At 44.7% G+C, this 26,809-nt stretch overlaps 1 protein-coding gene across 7 annotated transcripts in view; it reads right to left on the bottom strand.

The window, feature by feature from the left end:
• Positions 1–245: 245 nt before the first annotated feature.
• ENOX2 (ecto-NOX disulfide-thiol exchanger 2) overlaps positions 246–26,809 on the bottom strand; it is a 144,992-nt gene continuing 118,428 nt past the window's right edge. For 4 of the 7 annotated variants that reach the window (XM_032786154.2, XM_075068710.1, XM_032786163.2 and 1 more), the window contains exons 11-15: positions 25,292–25,399; positions 17,871–17,927; positions 10,623–10,731; positions 6,605–6,690; positions 246–1,687 (exon numbers count right to left, since the gene is read on the bottom strand). In XM_032786154.2, the coding sequence (XP_032642045.1) occupies positions 1,556–1,687; positions 6,605–6,690; positions 10,623–10,731; positions 17,871–17,927; positions 25,292–25,399 (492 nt within the window). In that variant the 3' untranslated portion in view covers positions 246–1,555. The remainder of the gene's footprint in view (positions 1,688–6,604; positions 6,691–10,622; positions 10,732–17,870; positions 17,928–25,291; positions 25,400–26,809) is intronic. The other 3 variants (XM_075068707.1, XM_075068709.1, XM_075068708.1) reach the window with 1 other exon arrangement.

Genomic DNA, 26,809 nt, shown 5'->3' with positions numbered 1-26,809 from the left:
GTCAGGGTAATTAAGCATTGACAAAAATTACAAAAATTGTGGAATCGCTGTCATTGGAGGTTTTTAAGAACATGTTGGACAAACATCTGTCGGGGTGGTCTAGATAATACTTAGTCCTGTCTCAGTGCAGGGGACAGGACTAGATGACCTATCAAGGTCTCTTCTAGTGCTACATTTCTATTATTCTATTATTCCTAGGTAGGAAAAAAGTAAAACAGGAATCAAGAAATTTACAAAGACAAAACTTGGATGTAAAAAAGTTTTATTTTTAAAAAATACAACTTTCAACAGCTGTGACATGGGCATTTACAAGTTCCCTGAAATGCTTTCCACCTGCTTTCTGCGTAGTCAGTACAAGCACCAGGACTTGTGAGAGCGAGTGACCCACACCCCAAAACACCATAGGCCAACGCAGCCTGAATCTCACAGAGCAGATCTGAAGAGAACAGTTCCATTAGTTATCTCCATCTCCACAGGAAATTACATGGGGTACACAACCATGCCAATGCGGCGGTGTCTGGCAGGACGTGTGTGCCACAGGCACTGTTTGTAAATGGAGGTTGTGTTCTCATGTCTCCCCACATCTCAGGAATCCCTGTCCATGGTTTAAGCAGCTCACAGTTTGCTATGAATACACAGATCTGCTCTTGAGAAACATTCAGGAGGAGGGAAATGCTCTGTTTGTGACTTTTGCAGCAGCAGTTCTTCCACAGTTCAGCAAGACAAAGGCAACGGAAGACAGACAACGGTAAACCCAAAGGAGAGGTCACTATTAAATACAGGCATTTACTAGGACTCTTGTTTCCCAGCTGTATAGAAAATTAAATACCCTTCCCCTTTAAAATCAGATTATTTACAAAATGATCCCCACAGCGTGGACACATGTCACTCTGTGCTGCTGCCATGACACTGGCTTTAATCTAGATTTGCTTTTAAATCTGAAAAAGTCTCATATCTCATATGGTAGAGAAAATAGCTTTGTAAAGTAAGTGACCTTTAGGCTCATAAGCATTTTGCAACGTCATATAAACTTTCTCTTCTCTTTTAAAATGTAAAGAATGTCTAGCATACAATTGTATAAAATACTGATTTTTTCCCATTCTTTTAATGCTAGAAGCCAGAAAGTCTCTTTTTTGCTATTCCATATTACAGTGTATGCTGCTCAAAACATGCAAGGTGAGAGAGACTGCGGACACAAAACACATACAAATTGTTATAACACTAGTTAGTTAGTTAGCTGGGTTTAAAATATATCAAAAAGTCAAACAGTAGCAAAGAGTTTGTTCATAGAACATGTTGGACAATACTTACGTATAAGACAAAAGAAATTGAACGAAAATGTTACAGCACCTGAGATTCATTTAAATTTCTTCCATGGGTCTCCGGCTAGGTGCTGTCTTACATCTGTGATTTCAGTCATGGGATATTCCATAAAAGTATCTATAGTTTATTCATGAAAACTATTGCACATGTAGGTTAGAGTAATATCCTATGTTTGTCTGGGATAGATATTCTGTGATTGTTTTCAATGACCAAAGACAATCAAACTGAAAATTCAAGTCATTTTCAGTCCATCAAAGCCGCAAAATTTCCATCTTTTCTCCAGGCTAGCCCCAACTCCACTCAGCTCTTGTTTGAAGGTGTGCTGCAGTCTGCTCATCAGAACTTCCACTTCAGTGGGACAAATCTGTGGGAAAGAAGTGAAACTTTTACTGAAAATAAACTGACTTTTGGCTTGAGAATCCCAACATGTTTGCAGTTTTGTAAATGCTGACCCCAGGCACAAACACCACTTTCTGCAGTATTTAGGATTTCCCGTCCAAGTGCTAATGGTGACCCAGCCTGCTCCTGGTTAAGTTATGAGATGCGTTGTCATCACAGTTTGAGGAGGGATGGCTGCAGACATAAGGAATACTAAAAAGAGGAGGAAGAAAAACTTTTCTCATTATTTAATTATGAGATTTTAAATAATGGATTCAAATAGAAACAAAATGCAAATGAATATTGCTATGGACTCAAGAACATCTTCTGAAGGGGGAGAGGAATCACAGACATGCAAAATATTCAAGTCACATCTCTATGTGCATCTTCTGGAGATGCTTGTCTTTAACAGCCAGGGAACCACTTAATCAGCAAATGGAGTTCTAGAGAGACACTAAACAATCGCAGCACTGATAGCCCCTTCAAAGGGAACTGCAAATCAAACCCTACTTTGCTTGTTGATTTTTCTGTTACAGTGGTATGAACAGGAAAGGCCATCTGCTAGTTTCTGCTTTGTCCCTCACAAAATTTTGTTTTTATGTTACAAATATCAGATCCTGACATGACTTTCCCTGGAAGACCTTAACAGTCTTTGGAAAATCCAGAAGTTGAAACACATATTGCTGCTCTCTATCATGGATCCACAGGACCTGCACTATGTCCCTGCTTTTTAATAGTCTCTTGGAGAAACCTCTTCAGTATGCAGACCCCCAAGGGGTCCCACCCTTCCTTAAGGACAGGGCACACCGCTTCACCACATCTGAAACTGAGCTTTTGGGCTCCAGCACTGCTGTTTTGCACCATAAGTTCTGCCCAATAAGTCCAACTGAGAAAGACTCCTGGTCAGACTTTTACACTCTTCAGGGATCCATGAACCTTAGTAAGTATTAGCAGTGACACCTGACAGCCTCTTCAAAACAAGAGTAGGGTTTATTAGTCAACTGGAATGCAGCACTGGGAAGCCTTTAGGTTAGCACAGAGTAGCACATTTCGGGGCTCGGAGAACTGTAGTTCAGGATTCACTCTCCACTATCTTCTTATGGAGTGATCTATTATGAGTTCTGGTCCCAGCTCTGCAGCTGACCTGCTGCATGGCCTTGAACAAATCACTTCACTTCTCTCTGTTGGTTTGACTGATGGTACTCGTGAGCTAAGCTCTGTGGCCTTTCCTGTGAAGTAGTGCGCCTCAACCAGAGGGTTACGGCATCCCAGGAGAGTCATGAAAGGCAATCGGGGGACAAGAGACATTAGATAATACATTACAATCTAAAGCAAAGAAAATCTGACTCCCCACTCCCTTCCCCTTCAGGGTTGTATATTCTCTATCAATCTCCCAAACACACATTATAGAGGCTTTTATATTCTTACTATGAAAACTATAAATGTAAAGGGGTTATGAAAATGTTTTGAATTAGTGCTTGCCAAGCTGAAAAGTTTAAGGGACACTGGTGTGAAGGAGGCACCTGGATTGGCTACGCTGATTAAAGATTTTTTTGTGAGATTTAGCATGTGTCTATGTGTGATGAAGTGGGGATTTTGGTAATATTTTTATGACTCCTATGCATGCTTCAGTTTCCCTCTGTGTTTTGCATTGCTACACATGGAATGTAAAGGGTTAAACGCTGCTCTTGGCACTTGCTGTTGTGTCATGTAACTGTCTGGGGTGGTATAAATGCATCCTTAAAGGACTGGCTGAAACTGACCCATATCAAGGGAGGGTACGGAAAGACAACGGGAATCCCAATGGCCAGGCTGTTCACATCTACCAACCAACAACCAAGAGGAAGGTGATTTTCCCCCTACCCTTTGGAAAACAAAGGGGAAAGGTGTCAGGTGACTGGGCTCAGAGCTGGCCTTTGCAGAGACTCACACACTCACCTGGGACTGAGTGACAAAGGCACAGCAACAGAGAGAGGGAACCAAGATGGCTTCAGTGGCAGCATAGCTCCAGGGAGCTGTGGCCTGGCACTGGGCAGGCTGAACTCTGTCTTAACTTTTGTTTCTCTTTGCTAACCTAAGGACTTTCAGATTATGTAGCCAAGTGCCGAATACACTGTCGCCTTGTTTCAAGAAGGCTGCCTGTTGCGGCTGCAAATTCTCACAGAGAGCATTGAGGCCATGAGAGGGGTCACTCCCAAAGGTCTGGTTGGTTACTAGCTGGAAAACAGACCAGACCCTGTGGATCTGCGACGGCATCATCTTGTAAAGATTACAGAGCTTGGGCTGTTACCTCCCTGGGATCGATGTGACTTGATCATAATTTGGACACCATCCAGGAGGTGACAGAAGTGAGCATCTTGGACTCCCAGGGCATGTCTATGTGAACACTTACAGAGCAGCAATCTGCGGTGTAATGCCACAGTGCTCAACATGTGCCTGTCCAAGGGAGATGAGGTGAGTCACCACTCAGGCATGCAGCAACTGAATTACCCTTCCAACAGAGCCTGCATACGGCAGCAACCTAGTCCTGAGCCAAGTCTGGGTCAGATAACCCCTGGCTCAGCTATTTCTCCAACCCTACCAGAGCTGCAGATCAGTTTGTGCAACAGCCCTACCAAGCCAAGAACCACACTGTGAGGTGGCAGGAGAACAGACTCTAGAGACTCCCAGCCTGCTCTTGATCCTGTTTCTGTTCCTGCCCCAGACTTGCCCAAGCCCTGTTCCAGTCTTGTCCTTGCTCTATTCTGATCTTGCTCCAGCCCTGTTACCAACCCGCTCCAGCCTTGCCTCCGCTTCCCGGCTCTCCCTGGATGCTTGGACTCTGACTGCCCAGCTTCAACCTTTGGCCTGTATCTGGACGCCAGCATGGCTTGTCCCTGGACTCTGGCCACCCAGTTTCAACCCCAGGCTTGCACCTGGACTCCAGCTACATGGCTTGTCCACAGACTCTGATCTTAGTTCTGACCTCCAACTCCCCAGATCTCGATTCCAGCGCCACTCTTGGCCCAGTCCCGACCCTACATCCAGCTTCGACCTCCACTCCAACCACCAGGCCTGACTACCAAAAGACAGCACGTGACACACAGGGCCTATCAAGAGAGATGCTCTCACACATCCTGCTATCACCACCAATGCAGCACGGCCAGAATACAGAGTCACCCCACCCCACACAAAAAGTCAGACCTACATACCCAGAGGGAAGCCCATCTCTATCTCCTCAATGGCTGGTTGTACCCAGAGAGATACTCCAAACCTCCCCTCCACCTCTGTGTCTGCCGAGACAGAAAATCATCACCCCCACCAGGCCAGGCCAGTAACCAGCTCCACCATCGCTAAGAGAAAAGCACAAACAAGCGGGAAATGAGAAGGCCAAGATGGAATTTGAAAAGCAAACTGTCTAAGATATAAAAATAAATAGCAAGAACTTTTTTCACTAAATCAGCAGAAGAAAACGTGGAAAAGAATCAACAGGTCCATAAGGAAGTTAAGGGAACAACAAGGAGAATAAGGAAGTTGCAGAGAAGCTAAATGACTTCTGTGCCTCAGTCTTTGCCACAGAGAATAATGCGAAGATACCTGTTCCAAAGTAATTAAGGTGAGGCTCTCTTAGAGATTGAGCTGTCCAAACAGAAAACACTGGAAGAAACGGTAATGAGCCAAAAGGACAAGAGAGCATTTCTCAAGAGAGCTGAGAGAAATTAAGAATTACGTGGTTATGTTGCTATCAAAAATACATGATCTGTCCTGTAACGAGATACTACACTGGTGAACTGGAGGGGAGCGAATACTGTATACATCTTTTAAAAAGGCATTAGAATGACCCTGGAGAAATACAGAACAATAAGCTCTACTTCCCAGTCCGGAAAATTATCTGCAAATTAATTAAAAAGAGAGTTATAAAACAACCTTGATGAATATGATATTGTACACCAGGGACAGACCATAAAGGCAAGTCAATAGAATTGCGGATAGAGATGAGTAGGAAAACATAATTAACTTAGACTTTCAAAAGCCTTTGGCAAAGTCCCTCACTATTAAGGCTATTAAGCAAATCAAGACATGGAGTGAGAGAGAAAAACTGCCAGACATCATCAGAAACTGGTTAAGAGATGCTGCACAAAACAAAAGCCAGAACAAATGACTCATGCTCCTTGTGCTACAACTTGCTTGTTTAGCTCTTATTTTCAATACCTTTCTCCCCCTCCATTTGTTTGTTCCATCCACCTGTTCTGCTCTGTTGTAACCTACATTGCTAGGTCTTTAGGGCACAGAGAGGTGTTCAACAAGTGTGGGCTCCCCCCACCAAGCCCTAGAAGCGACTACAAATTCACGTGAATGTCCTCACCAAGCTACTATCTCAACTTCTGGAGTGAGCCCAGAAGTGGAAGAGGGGGAGGAGGCAGCATGAGGAGATGGGGTTCTGGGAAGCCAAGAGCCAGGTCTGAGGGGTCTTGCAGGTGGGAGGGGTCCCAGCCATTCCCAGTCTCTCCAGTGAGAGGGGATGGCAGAGAGGTCCTGACCAGTCTTGGTCTCTCTAGTGGGAGAGGAAGGGGGAGATGTCCTGGTCTCTCCGGTGAGAAGGTGGAGGAAGTGGGGAGAGTCTCCAGCTGGTCCTGGTAGATCTGCTGGGAGTGGAGTGGAGGGAATGGAGATTCCAGCCAGTCTCTCTCACCCAGAGCAGGTCCTTGGAGATGGGGAAGAAGTGGCAGCTGAAGCTGTCAGTGACCAGCCAGAGCAGGGTGTAAGGAGATGGCGGCCTGGGTTCTGGGAAGTGAGAGTAAGAGACCCTTGCCCAACCACACAGAAAAACAACCACCTTCCTGGGTCAGGCCTGCCTAGACAGAGAGTGACCCTCCTCCCCATCTTAGTCTGCCCAGAGAGACAGAGACCCCAGCACACCTACCTTGGCGTCGAGCCGCTGTAAGTAGGAACAGATGTATTCTATGCTTGCTCCAAATGGGTGAACATGAAGAAATGTTGAAATTATACCTAGGGAAATAACATGGTAGGGGTCATTCTTGTGATTCAGCTGGGAGCACCAAGGGCTTTCCCTGCACACACTGTGCCGAGTCCTGGCCTGTGTGCTGCAATGTAATGTGGAGCAAAGCATTTCTTTGGGCAGCAACTCAGATAGCAATATCCCTCAGTCCCATACAGACAACTCAAAGTGATTGGGAAGCTCCTGCAATAGGCAACATGAAACACTATGAGATGCAGCAACGGGTCTGCATCACCATGAGGAGGAAGGGCCCTCAAAGAGGTGGAAGGAGACAAATGGGGAGAAGAGTGGGAGACAAAGAGAAGGGAGATAGTGGCAGGTATGCAAATTAGTTCCCAAACATTTTGATGAACCAAATGAAGACAGGTCTGGCTGTGCCCAACAGGAGCAGAAACCACCTGACCATCAACAGAGCAAGCAGGCTGCAGGTAGATGAAGCAGACAGGCCCCCAGCATATCCGTGAAGCAGTGCCCACAGCACTCAAAGCAAAACAAGCCCAGGCCCATGAGACACAAGCCCTAGGATTCTGTCTCCCACCCAGGGACACATGGTCCTCTACAGCCCAGTGTTCAACTCTTTGGGATTGACCCCTAGGACAGCAGTTTGGAAATCTTCTGCAGTTGACCTTAATTGATTTGTGGGGAGGACACAGCTCAGAGGGAATTAGGATTTGGAGGGTGGGGTTTATTCCTGAGGAGCATGGGGAAAGGAGGAACAGATTTGGGATGGGACAGAATGTGTACGGGGGAGCACAGGGTGTGTGCAGGGGGAGAGGGGCTGGTTTGAGGGCTTAAAGCTGCAGTTTCCTCGGAAGAAAACGAAAGTTTCCTTCAGGAACCGGGGCCAGGTTGGGGGTCTCACTGGGACTGGGAAGAAGGCAGAGCTGGGCATGCCCTGAAGGTTGGGAGTGCTTTAACAAGGCAGCACCCTCCACTTTCCTCCTGGCATGTGTTTTGAGAGCAACTAAGCAGCGTTCTGTCAAGAGTCTGCTGTCAAGAACCTGGGTTAGGAGCTGCCCATTACCTCTTCTTAAGACTGTTTCAGACACAGGGGGACTTGAAAGACTCAACATCATTATGTCTAAACTCAGTATTTCTAGAACGAGTGATAACAATGTAAAATTACCAACAAAAACTGCTGGGCATGAAAAATTACAAAACAACCATATCAGATGCTCCAAAATTTCTGCTTTCATTTCTTCTGAAGCATCTGGCATAGCCACTGGGCGAGATGGACAATTGGTCTGACCCAATATGGCCATTCTTATGTCATTATCCTCATTAGCATGCAAGACTTTGGAACAAATTGTGGAAGAGAATAATTCAATTAATGAGGTAAATAGAAAAGTGGTGACTAACCTGATTTTCTTCTTTGAGAAAAGAACTGATTTTTTAGATAAGGGAAATGCAGTAAAAATAATATGTTTGGACTTCAGTAAAGCATTTGACATGGTACCACATGGGAAATTATTAATAGAGAAAATGGGGATTAGTCCAAGAATTGTAAGGTGGATAAAGAATTGACTAAACGGGAAAAAGCAACGAGCTGTGCTGAAAGGTGAATTATCGGATGGGAGGGAGGTTACGGACTGGTCTTGGAACCAATCTCATTTAATACTGGAAGAAAAAAAGGAGTGTAATCAAGGGTTCCTTTTCACCATGAAGTCTAGAAGCAGATCTTTTAAATGGAAGCTTCAATTCTGGAGCTACCCTGAGATGACAAGTTGATTTGATGATCAAAATATTTCTCAGCAATAATCATGACAAAGCCAGAGTTATGATTAACAGTGTCAATACAACAGAAATTAACATATTAATACATTTTAAAAGTAGCCAATAACATTGAGCTTGATACAATCTAACGGCTGGATTCTGGAGGCAGACAGAGTTCTGCTTAGCACAGGGTGATGGGTGGCAAACCAGGTTTTACATCACATTTATTCTCGCCTGGGTCTGCCAAAAGCAGAATCAGCCCCGAGGGTTATTCTTCCTTATACCTGGCTGCCTATGTCCCCAGCAGATCATTTGGGCAGCTGGGAATAACTGGCACAGAGACAAGCCAGCCATTGCCCCTACACCAGGGGAGCACTAGGGGAGCTGAGGACACAACATAGGAATATACCTAAGTACACTGGAATATACCACATGGGGACTCTCTCTGCACCAGGTGAATTTCCAGCTGGCCAGATCTACTGAGTTTCCAGTCCCTTTGCACCACGGGATCCAAGAATCAGATCGTGTAAGTGAGTCAGTTCTGCTCTGTCTAAAACTTTAAGGCTCTTCTCATCATATTAGCTGAGTGTCTGGCTGTGTGGCCCTCGTTCATTGCCAAGAGAACATCATCTCACTGCATGGTCTCTGTTCCATGAACTGGACTGAAGCCTGTTGGTAAGGGTCTAGGACAGTGGTCCCCAACCTTTTCATCTGGCGGGCACCAGATGAAGGACTGTGGCGGCAGTGGAGCATCCGCTGAAATGCCACTGAATTTCTGCGGCATTTCAGCGGCGACACCTCTCAATGACGTCTCTTGTCGGTGGCAAGCAGCGTCATCGAAAGGCGTCGCCGCCGAAATGCCGCAGAAATTCGATGGCATTTTGGCGGATGCTCCACCGCCAGCCAGGACGCGGGTGCATTTAGATGCCCCTGTGGGCACCACGTTAAGGACCCCTGGTCTAGGATCTTGGCTGTCATTCAACCGACCCTGGGTGAACTTCTTAGTTAGTTAGTCCAGCATGACGCTGGGTGGTAGCTGGAGAGTGGTCAGTTGGTTGAATTTTAGCATGCTTCTGAAGTGGTGGTAGTGGATTTCTTTCCTCAAATGAGAAGTTGTTAATCTCAATGATTATGCATCCCAGATGCTTTAGCTAGTAAAGGACTGGATCAGCATGGCAGGGAGCTCAGTTTTCCTGAAGTACTTTTTAAGACTTTATTGTGTGAATAGAGCAAATGCAGAGAAGGAAGGGATCACATTATCAACATAAGTTCATTATACGTTTCCTGGTGTCCCAATTCCAGTGTGGGCAATTTTCTCTGAGAACAGGCTAATGGCTCTTCACAGTAGGAGGTGCCAGGCTGTGGACATGTGTGAAGGCAAGTGTAGTTTAACAACATAATTCAGTCTAGAACAGTTTAGTGGGTCATGATTTAGTAGCTGCTATGATGGAGGAGCACTTATGGTCCATGACATTTTGGACCTTAAACATGATCTTGGATCCAGGACTATATATTGTCTATCCTGTACTTCAGAGCACTGTCAATTGGAGAAAAAGGAGGAAACTTTTTAGTAGCAGGTTGTTTAAAAAAAATGGAAAGTGTTTGACACTGCTCAGAGGTTTGGAATGTGAAAATATGTCCCAGAGAGGCAGATGTGGCCTTGTCTAGATGAGGATTCAGTGGAATGTTGCTAACCCTAGTTCGACCTGTGACAACACAACTGCACTTTAGCAAGTGCTAAAGTGATAAAAGCCCAGCAGAGAGAGTGCAGGCAAGGGGATCAAAGGTGCATAACATATCTATATATCAGATGAAAGTCACCATCCCATACACAGTACCAATGTGCACAAATGTACAGCATGTGTCATTGAGTGACAAGAACAGATCTAGGTACATGACATGAGACCGCTACGTGGGCAATACACAAAGGGTGAAATCCTGGCTCCAGTGAAGTCAGTGGGAGCTTTGCCATGGACCAGCATTTCATCCCTAGCCTGCTATTGTAGCAGTCCATGAAACTGAGGAAAGAAGCACATACAGTGAGACTGGAAGAGCTGCATTTACAATACCTCCTGAGAGGTACTGTAAATCTCTCATGGAGTCTGAATCTATATAGCATGGATGGCAGCATTACAACAGTCTTATCATTAGCAGACATACCGTACCATGAGTCTTACCATTAGCAGATATACTGTACCATAAGTCTTACCTACTAATAAAGCTTCTCGTTCAGATTTGACAGGGCTACAGCTCAGGGTCCTCTCAAGTGGGCACTCTTTCTCCTGGCTAGATGCACAGATCCTGTAATTACCGCTCTCCTGCAAAAACAACACCGTCCACTCCATACCTGCACAATACAGCACTCATTCTAATTAATTAAATGCCAGCCTAGTTTTTAACTTGAACAGTTATTACGGAGTTGCAATTTTTGTTTTCCTGGTTCAGTGTGTCACTTAATACATTGTTTATGTCGTAAAATGCATCCCACAAAACACATGGGATGTGCAATGGGGGACATTGGTCATATTGCTGTGGGAACCTTTATATTTGCCTTGATCAATTCCTTCCACTGTTAGAAAAAGGTGTTTTTACAGTATTTTGCATATAACAGACTATTAGCTTAAAAATAAATCTTAGATGGAAATAGTAAGACTAATGATGATAATGACACTAACCTAATTTCTAAAGCACTTTGAGAACTATGAATGAAAAGCACCATATAAGAGCGTGGTATTATTATTAACAGTTGTGTTTTGTTTCTCTAGGTATTAAATTCCCTGAATTTAAGTCACACTGGGATTGGAAAGTCAAGCTGGGTTCTTTCCAGCACATGCATCCTCACCATTAATAAAGGCCTTGGCAGGCCATAGTAGGCCCCTAGCGATCCCTATGTAACCTCATTGCCTCCAACAGTTTTCCACAGGAGTAAATGACTGGAACTTAGTATACAACTCAGCTGATGCTGCTCAAAATAAGAGGAAAAAAACATGGGTGATGTCATGGTAGGAATCTGCAGTAAAGGAAATCAGGAAGAGGAAGTGGATGAGGCATTTCTAGAACAAATAACAGAAATATCGAAAACACAGGCCCTGATCGTAATGGGGGACTACCCAGACATCTGTTGGAAAAATAATCGGGAAAAACACAAAATTTTCACTAAGTTCTTAGAATGAGTTGGGGACAACTTTTTGATTAAGAAAATGGAGGAAGAAGTTAGGAGGGGGATAGCCATTTTAGACTTGATTCTGAGAAAAAGGGAGAAATTGGTTGTGAATCTGAAGGTGAAAATTGAATTTGAGTGAAAGTGACCATGAAATGATTGATTTCATGATTCTGGGGAAAGGAAGGAGTGATAGCAGCCGATAAAGGACAATGGACTTCAAAACAGCAGACTTCAACAAACTCAGACAACTGATTGTAAGTGTGGTTTAGCTGACATGAGCAGGCCCAACTTAAGACAGGACATGCCTGAACAAGCAACTGCTGAACAAGCCTGAAAACATAACTGCTGAAACAGCTAACTATTGTGAGTGTGTTTATAGTAAACAAAGTAGGCAGAAACACCCTGAACTTATAAACTTCCCTTACACAATCTGCAAACCAATTGGTCTTTACATGCAAGAAGTATAGACTCATAGACTTAAGGTCAGAAGGGACCATTATGATCATCTAGTCTGACCTCCTGCACAATGCAGGCCACAGAATCTCACCCACCCACTCCTGTAACAAACCCCTAACCTATGTCTGAGTTAACTGAAGTCCTCAAATCATGGTTTAAAGACCTCAAGGTGCAGAGAATCCTCCAGCAAGTGACCCGTGCCCCACGCTGCAGAGGAAGGCGAAAAACCTCCAGGGCCTCTGCCAATCTGCCCTGGAGGAAAATTCCTTCCCGACCCCAAATATGGCGATCAGTTAAACCCTGAGCATGTGGGCAAGACTCACCAGCCAGCACCCAGGAAAGAATTCTCTGTAGTAACTCAGATCCCACCCCATCTAACATCCCATCACAGACCACTGGGCATATTTACCTGCTGCTAATAATCAAAGATCAATTAATTGCCAAAATTAGGCTATCCCATCATACCATCCCCTCCATAAACTTATCAAGCTTAGTCTTGAAGCCAGATATGTCTTTTGCCCCCACTACCCCTTGGAAGGCTGTTCCAGAACTTCACTCCTCTAATGGTTAGAAACCTTCATCTAATTTCAAGTCTAAACTTCCTAGTGTCCAGTTTATATCCATTTGTTCTTGTGTCCACATTGGTACTAAGCTTAAATAATTCCTCTCCCTCCCTAATATTATCCCTCTGATATATTTATAAAGAGCAATCATATCCCCCCTCAGCCTTCTTTTGGTTAGGCTAAACAAGCCAAGCTCTTTGAGTCTCCTTTCATAAGACAGGTTTTTCCATTCCTCGGATCATCCTAGTAGCCCCGTCTCTGTACCTGTTCCAGTTTGAATTCATCCTTCTTAAACATGGGAGACCAGAACTGCACACAGTATTCCAGATGAGGTCTCACCAGTGCCTTGTATAATGGTACTAACACCTCCTTATCTTTGCTGGAAATACCTCGCCTGATGCATCCTAAAACTGCATTGCTTTTTTAACGGCCATATCACATTGGTGGCTCATAGTCATCCTGTGAACAACCAATATTCCGAGGTCCTTTTCCTTCTCCATTACTTCCAACTGATTCATCCCCAATTTATAACTAAAATTCTTGTTATTAATCCCTAAATGCATAAGCTTGCACTTTTCACTATTAAATTTCATCCTATTACCATTACTCCAGTTTACAAGGTCATCCAGATCTTCCTATATGATATCCTGGTCCTTCTCTGTATTGACAGTACCTCCCAGTTTTGTGTCATCCGCAAACTTAATTAGAACATTCCCATTTTTTGTGCCAAGGTCAGTAATAAAAAGATTAAATAAGATTGGCCCCAAAAACGATCCCCGAGGAACTCCACTAGTAACCTCCTTCCAGCCTGACAGTTCACCTTTCAGTATGACCCGCTGTAGTCTCCCTTTTAACCAGTTCCTTATCCACTTTTCAATTTTCATACTGATCCCCATCTTTTCCAATTTAGCTAATAATTCCCCATGTGGAATCATATCAAATGCCTTACTGAAATCGAGTAAATGAGATCCACTGTTGTTCCTTTGTTTAAAAAATCTGTTACCTTCTCAAAGAAGGAGATCGGGTTGCTTTGGCATGATCTACCTTTTGTAAAACCATGTTGTATTTTGTCCCAATTACCATTGACCTCAATGTCCATAACTACTTTCTCCTTCAAAATTTTTTCCAAGACCTTACATACTACAGATGTCAAACTAACAGGCCTATAGTTACTCGGATCACCTTTTTCCCCTTTCTTAAAAATAGGAACTATGTTAGCAATTCTCCAGTCATACGGTACAACTCCAGAGTTTACTGATTCATTAAAAATTCTTGCTAATGGGCTTGCAGTTTCATGTGCCAGTTCCTTTAATATTCTTGGATGCAGATTATCTGGGCCCCCCGATTTTGTCCCATTAAGCTGTTAGTTAGTTGTTAGACATTAGTAGCTAGGAAAGATGTATATAAACTGTGTGATGTGTGACATGAATTGGAATTGTGGTACACCCTGTACCTAAACGCCCTGCATCTGGGCCTGGCCAGCGTAGGCAAAGAGCTGTAACATGCCTTAAAAAGTAACCTGAATGATGAGCTGGAGTCAACAGAATTTTTTGGATGCCAGAGAACTGGATAAGTCTTCTTCCAAAACTGGACAAGGTGTTCTGGATAAGACGAGTGGAAAGATCTTGGAAGAAATCCCAATACTGGTAGGTAAGGTCCCCTTGGAAGAAAATCTAAAGGATGAAGGAGTTTAAGAGAGCTGGCAGTTTCTCAAGGAGACGATATTAAAAGCACAACTGCAAACCATCCCGATGCGAAGGAGAGATAGGAAAAACAGTAAGAGGTCAATATGGCTCCATCAAGAGCTCTCTAATGACCTGAAAATCAAAAAACAAATCCTACAAAACACAGAATATGTGTAAATTGCTAAGAAGGAGTACAGAAAAATAGCACAAGCATGTAGAGCCAAAATCAGAAACACTAAGGCACAAAATGAGTTATACCTGACAAGGGACATAATAGGCAATAAGAAGAGGTTCTTTCAATAAATTAGGAGCAAGAGAAATACAAAGAAAAGTGTAGGTCCCTCTACTTAGCAGGGAAGGAAAATGAATAACTGATGATATCAAGAAGGTTGAGGTGTTTAATGTCTATTGAGGTGTTTAACGCCTATTTTGCTTAAGTCTTCACTAAAAAGCTTAATGGTGACCAGATATTCAACACAACTAATATTAACAAGGGGGAAGGAGCAAAAGCCAAAAAAAAGGGAAGAATATTTAGATAAATTAGATGTAGTCAAATCAGTAGGGCCTGATGAAATTCATCCTAGGTCAATTAAGGAACTAACCAGCTGAGGCAATCTCTCAACCATTAGCAATTGTCTTTGAGAATTCATTGAGGATGGGTAAGGGACCAGAGGGCTAGAGAAGGGCAAACACAGCAGCTATCCTTAAAAAGGGGTGGAAATGGGAAATTATAGACTAATCAGCCTAACTTCAATCCCTGGAAAGATACTGGAACAAATTTGTAAATAATCAATTTGTAAGCACCTAGAGGATAATAGGGCTATAAGGAACAGCCAGTATGCATTTGTCAAGAACAAATACTGGGGGGAGAGACAGCTCAGTGGTTTGAGCATTGGCCTACTAACCCCAGGGTTTTGAGTTCAATCCTTGAGGAGGCCATTTAGGAATCTGGGGTAAAAATCTGTCTGGGGATTGGTCCTGCTTTGAGCAGGGGGTTGGACTAAATGACCTCCTGAGGTCCCTTCCAACCCTGATATTCTATGATCTATGATTCTACTGTGCCCAATTCTGAGCACCACACTTTAAGAAAAATGTGGACAAACTGGAGAGTGTCCAGAGGAAAGCAACAAAAATGCTAAAAGATTTAGCAAACCTGACAAGAAGAACCAGGGTTGTTTAGTCTTGCCAAAAGAAGACTGAGAAGACCTCATAACAGTCTTCAAATATGTTAAGGGCTGCTATAAAGATGATGATGATCAATTATTCTCCATGTCCACTGAAGTAAAGACAAGAATCAACAGGCTTAATCTGCAGCAAGGGAGATTTAGGGTATATATTAGGAAAAGCTTTCTAGCTCTCAGGGTAGTTAAACTCTGGAATAGGCTTCGCCAGAAGGTTGTAGAATTCCCATCATTGGAGTTTTTAAGAACAGGTTGGGCAAACACCTGTCAAGGATCGTCTAGGTTTACTTGGTCTTGTCTCAGTGTATGGGGCTGGACTTGAGTTCTCAGGGTCCCTTCCAGCCCTAAATTGCTATGATTCTATGATAAAAAGGAATAGACTCTAGCTCACTGTCCCAGATCTGTGTCAGCCCGGCAAGGCTACGAAATAAAAAGTAGTAAATCACTATTACTAAACTGAATGGATCTAACTCAATACACACTTAGGGCAGCTTTGCTGATAAAGGAGCTGACGTTTTTACATCGTCCCCTTTTCAGAATAGAACTTCCCCTTCCAGCCTTGATTCAAGAAAGCACTTCAACAATCAATACAATGTAACCACACTTTAAAGTTAAGCATGTACTTAAGTGTTGTCCTGAATTCTTGACTGATCTAAGAAGGGACAGACACTTCTCTAGGGAACGAATAGTCTGTTTATCCACAGAACAGGTGTAGCAAAGCATTCAAATGCAAATGTTGCCTATTATATCATCTCCTGCCATCGTACATCAAACCTTCTCAGTCGGGTGTGGTAGTTAACCTTTCACCTCCCTGCAGAGACCAATAAAAGGAGAGTCACTTGGCCAGTTGTTGGTAGATGCTGAAAATGAATCCATTATCCTCACTAGTTATAGACCAGACAGCCATCAGCTGGCAATGACTTTCAGTCACTCCTGATGTGGCTGGATTTGAACCAGTGACAGACATGGGTCAAACCCCAGAACTAATCAATCTGCAAAAAGCTACTTTCTAACTTCAATTACTTAACCAAAGGGCTAGTGTGTTGGTTTGGAGATTGGGACTAGCAGAGTCCCACTTTCCCTCTCAGTCTTCTTGCTGCTCCAGAAAGGGAATAACCTGCACCGGGTCTATACTCAGTGGCAGCACACACTCCCCAACATGCCAGTGAAGTTACCAAGATGAGTGCATGCTCTGCCCACTCCTGCCCCCTCACACCCTCCTGTGTGGGGAGGAGATGTAGCAGCCCTACGAAGCCTGCTTTCCTAATTATATTGTTGCAGATAGCCAGCAAGGAGTGTGGCCCTTTGAGAGACAGATACAGGGCTCTCCTGCAGTCTGTAGGTAGAAGAGCCACATCACATATTACTAAATTAATAAAAGGGGGCACATTATTTTCCTTGAGGCGCAATCAGAAACTCTGTCTGGATGCCAACTCTGTCCACATATCTATTCAAGTGACATCATCATAGGACCTAATCACATCAGCCATGCCATCAGGGGCTCGTTCACCTGCACATCTACCAATGTGATATATGCCATTATGTGCCAGCAATGCCCCTCTGCCATGTACATTGGCCAAACCGGACAGTCTCTATGCAAAAGAATAAATGGACACAAATCTGACATCAGGAATCATAACATTCAAAAACCAGTAGGAGAACACTTCAACCTCTCTGGTCACTCAGTAACAGACTTAAAGGTGGCAATTTTTCAACAGAAAAGCTTCAAAAACAGACTCCAGTGAGAAACTGCTGAACTTGAATTCATTTGCAGACTAGATACCATTAACTTGGACTTGAAGAGAGCTTGAGAGTGGGGGGTCATTACACAAATTGAATCTATTTCCCCATTTTAAGTATCCTCACACCTTGTCAACTGTCTGAAATGGGCTATCTTGATTATCACTACAAAACTTTTTTTTCCCTCCTGCTGATAATAGCTCATCTTAATTAATTAGCCTCTTAGAGTTACTATGGCAACTTCCACCTTTTCATGTTCTCTGTATGTATATATATCTTCTTACTATATGTTCCATTCTTTGCATCTGATGAAGTGGGCTGTAGCCCATGAAAGCTTATGCTCAAATAAATGTGTTAGTCTCTAAGGTGCCACAAGTACTCCTGTTCTTTAATCAGGGAACAGATATTTTTGCAGAGGGACAAGGCGTTAGGATGCAGCAAGTCATCTCATACCCTCTGCTCCCCACACCACAGCTCTGCAGAAATGTACTTCTTTGCCAGCCTGAGACTGCTGATGATGCTTAATGTGATGGTTTCTTGTTTCCTAGTCTAGATGTGTCAGGCTTATATACTCAGCTCTTAACAGTGGATCCCTTTATTATTAACTGTCACCACTTCTCTCAGTAACATGCTCTACCTAAAGTAGCAGAAAGAAACACGCTGACTTACATTTCCTTGATTATCAGCCACGTCTCTCTCCTTGTCCTCTTCATCTGTCATCTCTTGCTACATTCAGTTACAGAAAGGCAAAAGGTTATAATCTTTAGCATAGTTGGTAAAATATTAGCTTTGTTCATTGATCTTTGCAAATGAAGCTCTCAAACTGGAGCAATCTAATTGAGATTCAGATACTTTAACAACCAGAAAGACAATTACTGTGTGTAACTCCTGCTTCAGAACATAGCACTAGCTAAGGCACAGGGGGAGGGCAAGTTCTCATGTCAGGGAGGTATTGACCAGATCTGTGCCATCATGTCCAATTGGATCTACTGTACTCAGTTAACAGAATTGCGTGGGGCCTTCACCTCTCGTGAGAATATGTACACAATGGCTGTCATCCTCCCTCCCAGCACACAACAGACAGTGCTCTGAGGAGGCAATGACCAGCCAAGATATACCTCACGAAAACAGCTAGTGCAGAGCACATGGGGGAGGAGGTAGTTTGGGAGAGGAGCAGAGAGAGGAAGGTGACACTTTATAAAGCCAATGGCAAATCAATCCGTTGACTCATAAACAACTCCCACTTCCCCTGCTGACCATATCCATGTCCCTGAGACCTCAGTGGGTGGTCTTAGCAAGCTTGCTGCAACACACAGGAACAGCTAACAGTTAAGGGAGCTCTACTTCTCTCAGGGCCCAGCACTGACAAATGAGTGTGACTACAAGGTGCAGTCAGTAGATGGGAGCAGTCAAACAACAGCAAGAATCTACATGTGATGGTAAGAGCTGGCCAAGAGGCTCCTCTACTCACAGCCCAGCACAAACAGCCCATGCTGAAATGCTCTGGACTTTTGAATCCTCATTAAAGCCAAGTCCCAAATCCTGGCTGCAGGTTCTGAGTCCAGATCACTAACTAGAATGGTTGACAGGGCATTCTCAGTGGCACTCACAACAGCAGCTTCAGTGCAGATGGGGGCCAACTGGGAAGCTTGGGAACATGCTGGCTATTCTAGGCCAGGTCTACACTGCGACTTTAAATCGGTTTAATGGCCGATATACCGATTTAACGCTGTACCCGTTCACACGACGTCGTCATTAATATCGAGTTAAACGGCTCCTTAAATCGATTTCGGAACTCCTCCCAGACGAGAGGAGTAGTGCTAAATTCGAAAGTGATAACTGGATTAGGGGTTCGTGTGGACGGAAATCGACAGTATTGGGCTCCTAGAGGTATCCCACAAGTAACACTGACGCTCTTGTCCGAATCGACTCGGATGCGGAGTGCCGGTAAGACAAGGAAAAGCCCAGACATTTAGAATGAATTTCCTGCTTTCACCGGTCCAGCTCTGAATCAGCAGCGGGTGGCGATGCAGTTCAAATGCAAAGAAGCTCCTGCATGACTTCGGGAGATACTAGAACTCTGATTGCTGTACATGGTGAGACATCTTTTTATCAGAGCTCCGTTAAAGAACAGGAGATGCCAAACGTTTGAATAAACTCAGGCATACACAGCGGTGCGTGCAACCGTAAGGGAAGCCCAAGCCTCAAACAGATGCCATGAGGGAGGGTAATGAGACTACACTACATCTCCCACCCGCTACCTCCTCGCCGCTCCTCCCTCACCCCCATCCTCGCCACCCCTCCCGTGCCCCCCCCCACCCTCCGCCCCCCCCGCCACTCTCCCCCCCCCTCCCGGCTCCTCCCGCCACTCCCCCATTCCCCCGCCGCCAATCCCAGAGTCATCCGCGGCGCCGCGCGAATACGATATCCCCACTCCCCCCGCCTCCCCACTCCGCGGTCGCCTCCGCTCCCCACACCCCGCAATCCTCTACCCCATCACCCCGCCTCCCACGCCCACTCCCCCCCCACCACCCACGCCCATCACCCCTCCCCACCTCCCTCCACTTCTTGCGGTCGCCCACCCACTCGAATTGCGCCAGAACTTACCTCCACCCCCTCCACCTCACCCGCCCCCCATCCCCCCTCCCTCGGCCACTCTTCCCGCCCCGCCCCCCCCTTCCCCCCAGTTCCTGCCACCAACCCCCCCCGACCGACCCCCCCTCCCCCCCACCCCCGTCCCCAAACCTCCCTTCCTCCGCCCCGTCCAATTCCCACTCCCCTCCCGCCCCACCCGACCACAGCAGTCCCCCCACAGCAGTCTCTGAAAACTATTTGCAGTCTTGCTGAGCGCTCAAGTCTGTAGCTAATACACGGTGGTCTTTGTGTGGTTCACGGAAACAGCTCGTCAGTCTTCCCCTCCATACGTGAAGAGAAGTAAAATAAATATTCCTGAGTATGTAAATGTCACCCGCTGTGTACTGATGCTGCTGGGCAGAGAGTAACGCGAGCGTGTTGAAACGGTCAGGATACCGTTTGATCTCAGGTCCAGACTGCTGCTCTATGGCGTTTGCTTAATGCACTCCGGGAAAAGGGCCAAAGGTTGGTCTGCTGATCACAAAGGGAGAGGTGAGGCTTACCAGCACCACCGGGCAGAATGTTTTCTGCCCATCAAGGAACTGTGCTTCTCAACCGGAATGGAACTATGGGATGCGTGAGGGAACAGCTACCACAGTGACCTCTGAATCGATGGTAGCTTTGGACCATGGACGCAAACAATCGATTTCGTGATCCCACTGTGGACGCGCTAAACCGATTTTATTAGATCTGTTTTGTAATATCGGTTTAAGCTAATTCGAAATAATCGTGCAGTGTAGACGTACCCCTAGAGCAGGCAGCTCTTTCCAGCTCACCAAGGAGCTCAATCAGTGCTCATTTTTGGAGCAGCAAACCCTTCTCTCTCTCTCTCTCAACAGGCCAGGACTGGTGCAGGGGATCCAATAAGCCACAGCCAGAAGTTCATGCTGTGGAACTCTTCACAGCTTTTACCTTCTGTTTCCTCTGCCTTCCCTCCTTGTCCTATTGGCTGCCTTTGACATCATCAGCCAGGCTCTTTTGGAAATCTTCTCGCTCTTGGGTTTCCATGAGTTCATCCTCTCCTGACTTTCTAACCTCTCAAGCCCTCAGTATCTCAAACAGAAGGTGCACCTCCCGTGCCTGCCCCCCTTCTTCATGGGGCATCCCACTGTAGGCCTCCTCTTCAGCTCCTTCAGAGCCTCTCTCCAGGTTATCATCTCTGCAAACTCAGCTTTGGCAACCATTTCTATGCTGACACCTCACAGATATATCTTGCTGCTTGGGACCTGTTCCCTCCATCCACACTAATAGCCTGGCTACTTGACATCTCCTTGTGGGTGTCCAGCCATCTCCGAAACTCAATATGGACAAAACTGAGCTCCTGATCTTCCCCTGAAGCCCTTCTCCCTCCCCACTTTCTCTATCATAGTGGAGAGTACCACCATCCTCCGTGTTGCTCAATCCCAACATTTCAGCTGCTTCTTTGATTTGTCCCTCTCTTTGTCTCCACACGCACAGCCCACAGCTAAATCTTGTGGTTTCTACCTGCAAATCTGCAAGACTGGACCCATCCTCTCTGCCCACATGGCCACAACTCCTGCCCTAACCCTGATCTCCTCTCACCAGGAGTACAGTAAGGTAACTTCCATTCATCAAGATGCTCTTCTCCAAAATTTAGTCCAATTTAGTCTTAAATTCTGTCTAAATGGGTGCTGTGTGGACGAGTCAGTAATGGGCCCAGTCCTGTGTAGTGCTGAGTGCCTCAGGATTGCGACCTATTGTTCCTCAACATTATTCTTTCCTATTTGTCACTTGCCTAGGCTACAGGAATGTATTTGTCCAGGGCAGTGCTTCCCAGCCCTTTCTGTTTAGAGTTACATTTCACCCGATGTTCCAGTCCACTGTCTCCCATTAACCGTACCCTTTGAGCCACAGTGGATTTTAGGCTGTTCCAACAGCACATTGCAACTGAATGGGAGGTGGGTAACAGCTGTTTATGAGGGACATTACAGAGGCTCATCCTCAAAGAAGTGGGGATGAGTAGAGAGGATCGATCCCAGTATATGGGAATCACTGATTTAAATCAAGACATTACAAATACTGCAAAGTCATCTATTTTACGTTAATTTAACAGGCTATAGTGGTGTTTTTGATACAAACATTTATCTGGAAGGATAGAGGGAGTAAGAACAATATAAAACAATCAACTCCAAGCCTGCAGAAATTTAGGCTGGGATTTAAAAAGGGGTTGGGTCCCCAACATCCATGGAATTTCACTGGAACTCAGACACCTAACACCCCTTGCAAATCCCAGCCTATTGCCTACTCAGCTGTATTTCAGCACAAATAGCAATGAATCCTCCATCTGATGGCTTAAAATTGGCATTAGCATTTTGATAACACTGAGCAGGCCCTCTAGCTTCACATACAGAAGTTCTGCAGCAATTCCTAGCTCTGCAATTTAGTTATAGGTTCATAGATTCTGCAATACTGATCACAGAAAGCAGCATCTCCAAGAGGTGACCTATTGAAGAATTGTTCAATTGACACTTTATGTCAAACTCAAGATGAAGTAATAATTCTCTACAGCATCATGTTCTGCTAGCATATCCATTTGATCAAGCTTCTGAGATCACAAAATCCTAACTAATGGACTGCCACATTTATCTGAGCCGACAGCAAGAAAACAAATTACTATCCAAGAGAGTTCTGTGATTAGAAAAAAAATCTTCTAATGTAAAAGCTTTCATTCTAAAGAAGTACTTACAATTTCCCTTCATGTCATACAAAATAAATGTAAATATATTGTAGCAACATTGCTGGAAACCTTAAATCCACCAACATCTTTTAGAGAATGTAGATCAGAATATATCTTTAAATGCAAGCATAGGATTTACTGGGGATAATGTAGAACTGCTCTTTATCTCCTTAAAATGTGTTCTTTAGCATTGATGCTGTTATAGAAATACAAACGTTCCAGCTGAAATGATGTGCACTGGAACATGAGAGCTAGCCTGGAAATGTACACAAGTGTCTAGGGAAGCTTGCCTCACTGCAGCCTGAAAGAAGAACCATTAGGCAGATTCACTGCTGATGTAAATACTCATGCTATGCAGGTAACGGTTCAGCACAGTGCATCTTCAATGACACTTCCTGTCCTTCTGGGGCCCAAACGAGATTCAGATGAGAGGGAGAGGGGTAGGTGACATTGTGCAGAAAATCTTCAAAAACAGACTCCAATGAGAAACTGCTGAGCTGGAATTGATATGCAAACTAGATACAAACAACTTAGATTTAAACAGGGTCTGGGAATGGCTGAACCATTACAAACATTGAATCTATCTCCCCTTACAAGTATTCTCACACTTCTTATCAAACTATCTGTACTGGGCTATCTTGATTATCATTCAAAAAAAATTTTCTCTTACTTAATTGGCCTGTCAGAGTTGGTAAGACAACCCCCACCTTTTCATGCTCTCTGAATGTGTATATATATTTCCTCAAATATATGGCCATTCTGTGCATCCAAAGAAGTGGGCTGTAAGGTGCCACAAGTACTCCTGTTCTTATTGTGCAAGCAGAAGCTCGAAAGGATTTTTTTCTAGTAAATCAATGCTACAACATCTCAATGCGCATGGACACCCAAAATACACAGTATCAGTTTCTCTCTAGGGAATGCTCCACCATCTGTGCATCTCAGAACTGAAACTCTGGATGCTTCCATGTGGCTTAAGAGCAAGTTGGATCAATGAGTTTAGTCCCATAGGGTTTTGGACAAGGTACAGGGCCTCCTTTCAGAAGCCACAGTCAGAAACCCTTGTTGTGCCTCCTGAGTGTCCTTGGTAGGTGGGCTGTACCCCCAATGCACTATGTAGTACTTTCTGGTGGAAAACCTATGTTTCTATGTCCTTCTTGTGAGCCTGAAAACTATGGACAGATTCCTCTCCCTGCACAAGGACTCTGAACTGCAATCATAGGATACCAGGGTTGGAAGGGACCTCAGGAGGTCATCTAGTCCAATCCCCTGCTCAAAGCAGGACCAATCCCCAGACAGATTTTTGCCCCAGATGCCTAAATGCCCTGCTCAAGGATTAAACTCACAACCCTGGGTTTAGCAGGCCAATACTCAAACCACTGAGCTATCCGTCCCCCCTCATCTACAATTTCTCCTTGGAATTCTTGTACCAAAAGGTGCAGATAGTGTAGACGAGCACTAAAGAATGTTATTGCTGTGATGCTGTCAAGACTGCTACACTGTTATAGCTGCTCAGTGCTTCTGTCCTTGTAACTCCACTGTTATCAGCACAAGCAGAGAGCGCAGCCTGCTAATCAGCAGACCTCAATGTTACTCACAGGGAAAGAACACGGGCATGGTTGGGTGACAAAGGTACTCGGCCAGGTTTATTGTCCTCAAGATTCGCACAACTTGCACAAGCACATTAACACGAGTGCCAGATGGCAAGGAGTGCCTCAGTCAGCAGCAGGAGTTCCTGCTGTCCTCTCAGCCACACAAAGAATTAAGGCAAGGTACCTCGACATTTACAGACTAAGCTAAACAACTGGGATAAGCAACTTACATACCACCTGGAGTGTTTCATGACATCTGTTTATCATCGTTCCTTGTTCCTGATATCTTGGACAAAACATTCCTGTTCATTGTTCTGTCAAACCACCTTATCTGTACTAGATTGGGCTATATCTATACTAGCCTTCTAAAATATATTTACATAAGTATCTAGTGCCTACTACACTAACAACAACTTTGCCAAGTTCATGTACCAAACAGTGAACTTGTAAACATCTACTTTAATACATGGCCTGTCTTTAGTTCACAGCCTCTGGTTCAAGACTCAGATCTTGCACCCAAGCCCAGTGCTCCAGCTCTCGCTCTCTCTCTACTACAGATGGTGCCTGGAAATTCTGTCTTCAATAGAATTCTGTTGGACTAAGGAATGTAAAATTTGGCTCCATGTTTGCAGCATTTTAGGCTCTTATCAGCTTTCCTCTTTGAAGATCTATTTGGGAGGGGAAAGGAATTTAGCCTGCTCTTGAAAGTAACAGTGTTCATACTGACTACTTTAGTTTTCACAAACATTTGGCAGATGAATCTGCATTTTGCAAATCATTCTCTTAAGATGTGCCCTTAAGAGATTTGTTGCCTTTTGCTATGAAAAGCAAAGGTGCACAAAACAACGTTACTTTCATGAAAAGAGGCATGGATGTTTGAACGGCATTGTAAGCACCAGAAATTCTCCCATGTACATTAATACGGTGGTTCCAGCCCCAAAATATCCATAAAGTCCACACTGATAAAATGTGGTAGCAAATCTCTTTAAGAGTCTACCAGTTGTTCAAACAAAGCAGACCACTGCCACCCAACTCAGGCCCAGGCCATCTCCTCCACCTGTACCTTGTGCTGCACACAGAGCAAGCTATGATGTCCAAAGGCCACAAGCCTAGCAACAGTCCCTTACTGAAACGTCATACAGAAGCCTGGAGGCCTAGACTGTACATACCTGCTCCTTCAGGGTTTCTAACAACATTTCCATTTGTACTTTGTCTTCCTTCACTTTTTCTAGCTCGGCTTCTCGTTTTTTGTATTCCTCTTGCAATTTCAGAAGATGCTAGAAGAGAAAAGGTCAATTCAGACCACAGCCTGACTTTCACACTTCATTGTTTTAAAGAACATGGAATGAGTAACAAACTCTTAGACAAAGACATGGGTCAAATTCAGAACATTTTAAAAGTTTCCATCCATAGAAGGAAGAAAAACTTCCACAAAATCCTATGGCATCTTGCAAACTTCTTTGACTATTGCTAGATATTAAAAAAATGTGTTAGGTTGTTAACATGAGGTAAGGCAGAACTTACCTGAAGCTCAAGAAAATACCCCAAAACACTATATCCTAGGTTGTGTAGGGTGGTTTGTCCTGTACTTTGTTTTATCCAGACTAACAGAAAAACACCAGGATAACTCTATTGTTGTTGCATGTTTTTTCTAAACAAAAAGTGATGTGTTACTTTTTGTAATGTTAGTTTTATATTTCTAGGATATGCATAATGGTGATCTGCAAAACTGCACATAATTCCTAAATGAGCACCTATAAAAATTAAACACCACAATAAAACTACAAGACTGCATGAAAGAGAAAATGTTCATGCAGAAACTGCATTTCTCAGGAACACTAGGCAAATGGTCAACTCCTTTTTGTGTAATTCTGTTTTAGGCTAGCTATTTTTCCAGGCCTAAAATGGCCCAATTTTTCCCCCCATCTGTCCAGCTTGAGAGCACATTTTTCACCCCCACCCACAGAATAATAATTATTGAAATAACACATATTTTGCTACAATTCAGAACAATTATCATCTGCTCATAGCAAACCTCCAAAGATTGATTTATAATGAGATTGCTTTGTCTTTCTATAAGAAACAAATATCTTTTAGCTTCTGAGGAGTTCCTCCCGGTATCGATATAGTCACAGAATGCAGTACCGGGTTTACCATGGCGCCAGGCCCAGAGTCAGAAGGGGCCCCAGCCAGCCCAATCCCCCGGCTGGCTGAGCTGGCCAGGAAAGCTGCCTCCACACCTGCTCTGCCCACCCCTGCTCTGCCCCAGCCCTGCCCCCTCTCCACCCCATCCCCCGCAAGCCCCCTTCCCTGAGCTACGCTTCCTGGGGGACTGCAGCAGGGGTTGGGCCTGCCCTGAACTCATCGGGCAGCGGGAAGTAGAGCGACCCGGCCCCAGCCCGCTCTGCTCCACTGGCTCATGCTGGAGGGCAGTTTCCACCCTACCTCCCAAGCCTGGGGAGGAGATGGAGTGGTAGGGAAGGGGCTTGGGATGAGGAAGAAAAGGGGGCAGGGGAAGCAGGAGCAGGGGAAGCGGCAGTGAGGGAGGGGAAGGGGGGAGATGAGGAGGAGCTGGAGCAGTGGGAAAGGGATGGGATGGGGAAGAGAAGGGGCAGAGGCTGGGGGAAAGAAGGGGGTGGGACAGGGAGGACATGGCAGAAGTGGGGAAGAGGCAGAGGGGAAGGAAG

The sequence above is a fragment of the Chelonoidis abingdonii genome, chromosome 8, assembly GCF_003597395.2.
Source record: "Chelonoidis abingdonii isolate Lonesome George chromosome 8, CheloAbing_2.0, whole genome shotgun sequence".
Classification (NCBI taxonomy): Eukaryota; Metazoa; Chordata; order Testudines; family Testudinidae; genus Chelonoidis; species Chelonoidis abingdonii.
The sequence above is the reverse complement of the archived record's forward strand: the minus strand, read 5'-3'. Positions and strand labels throughout refer to the sequence as shown.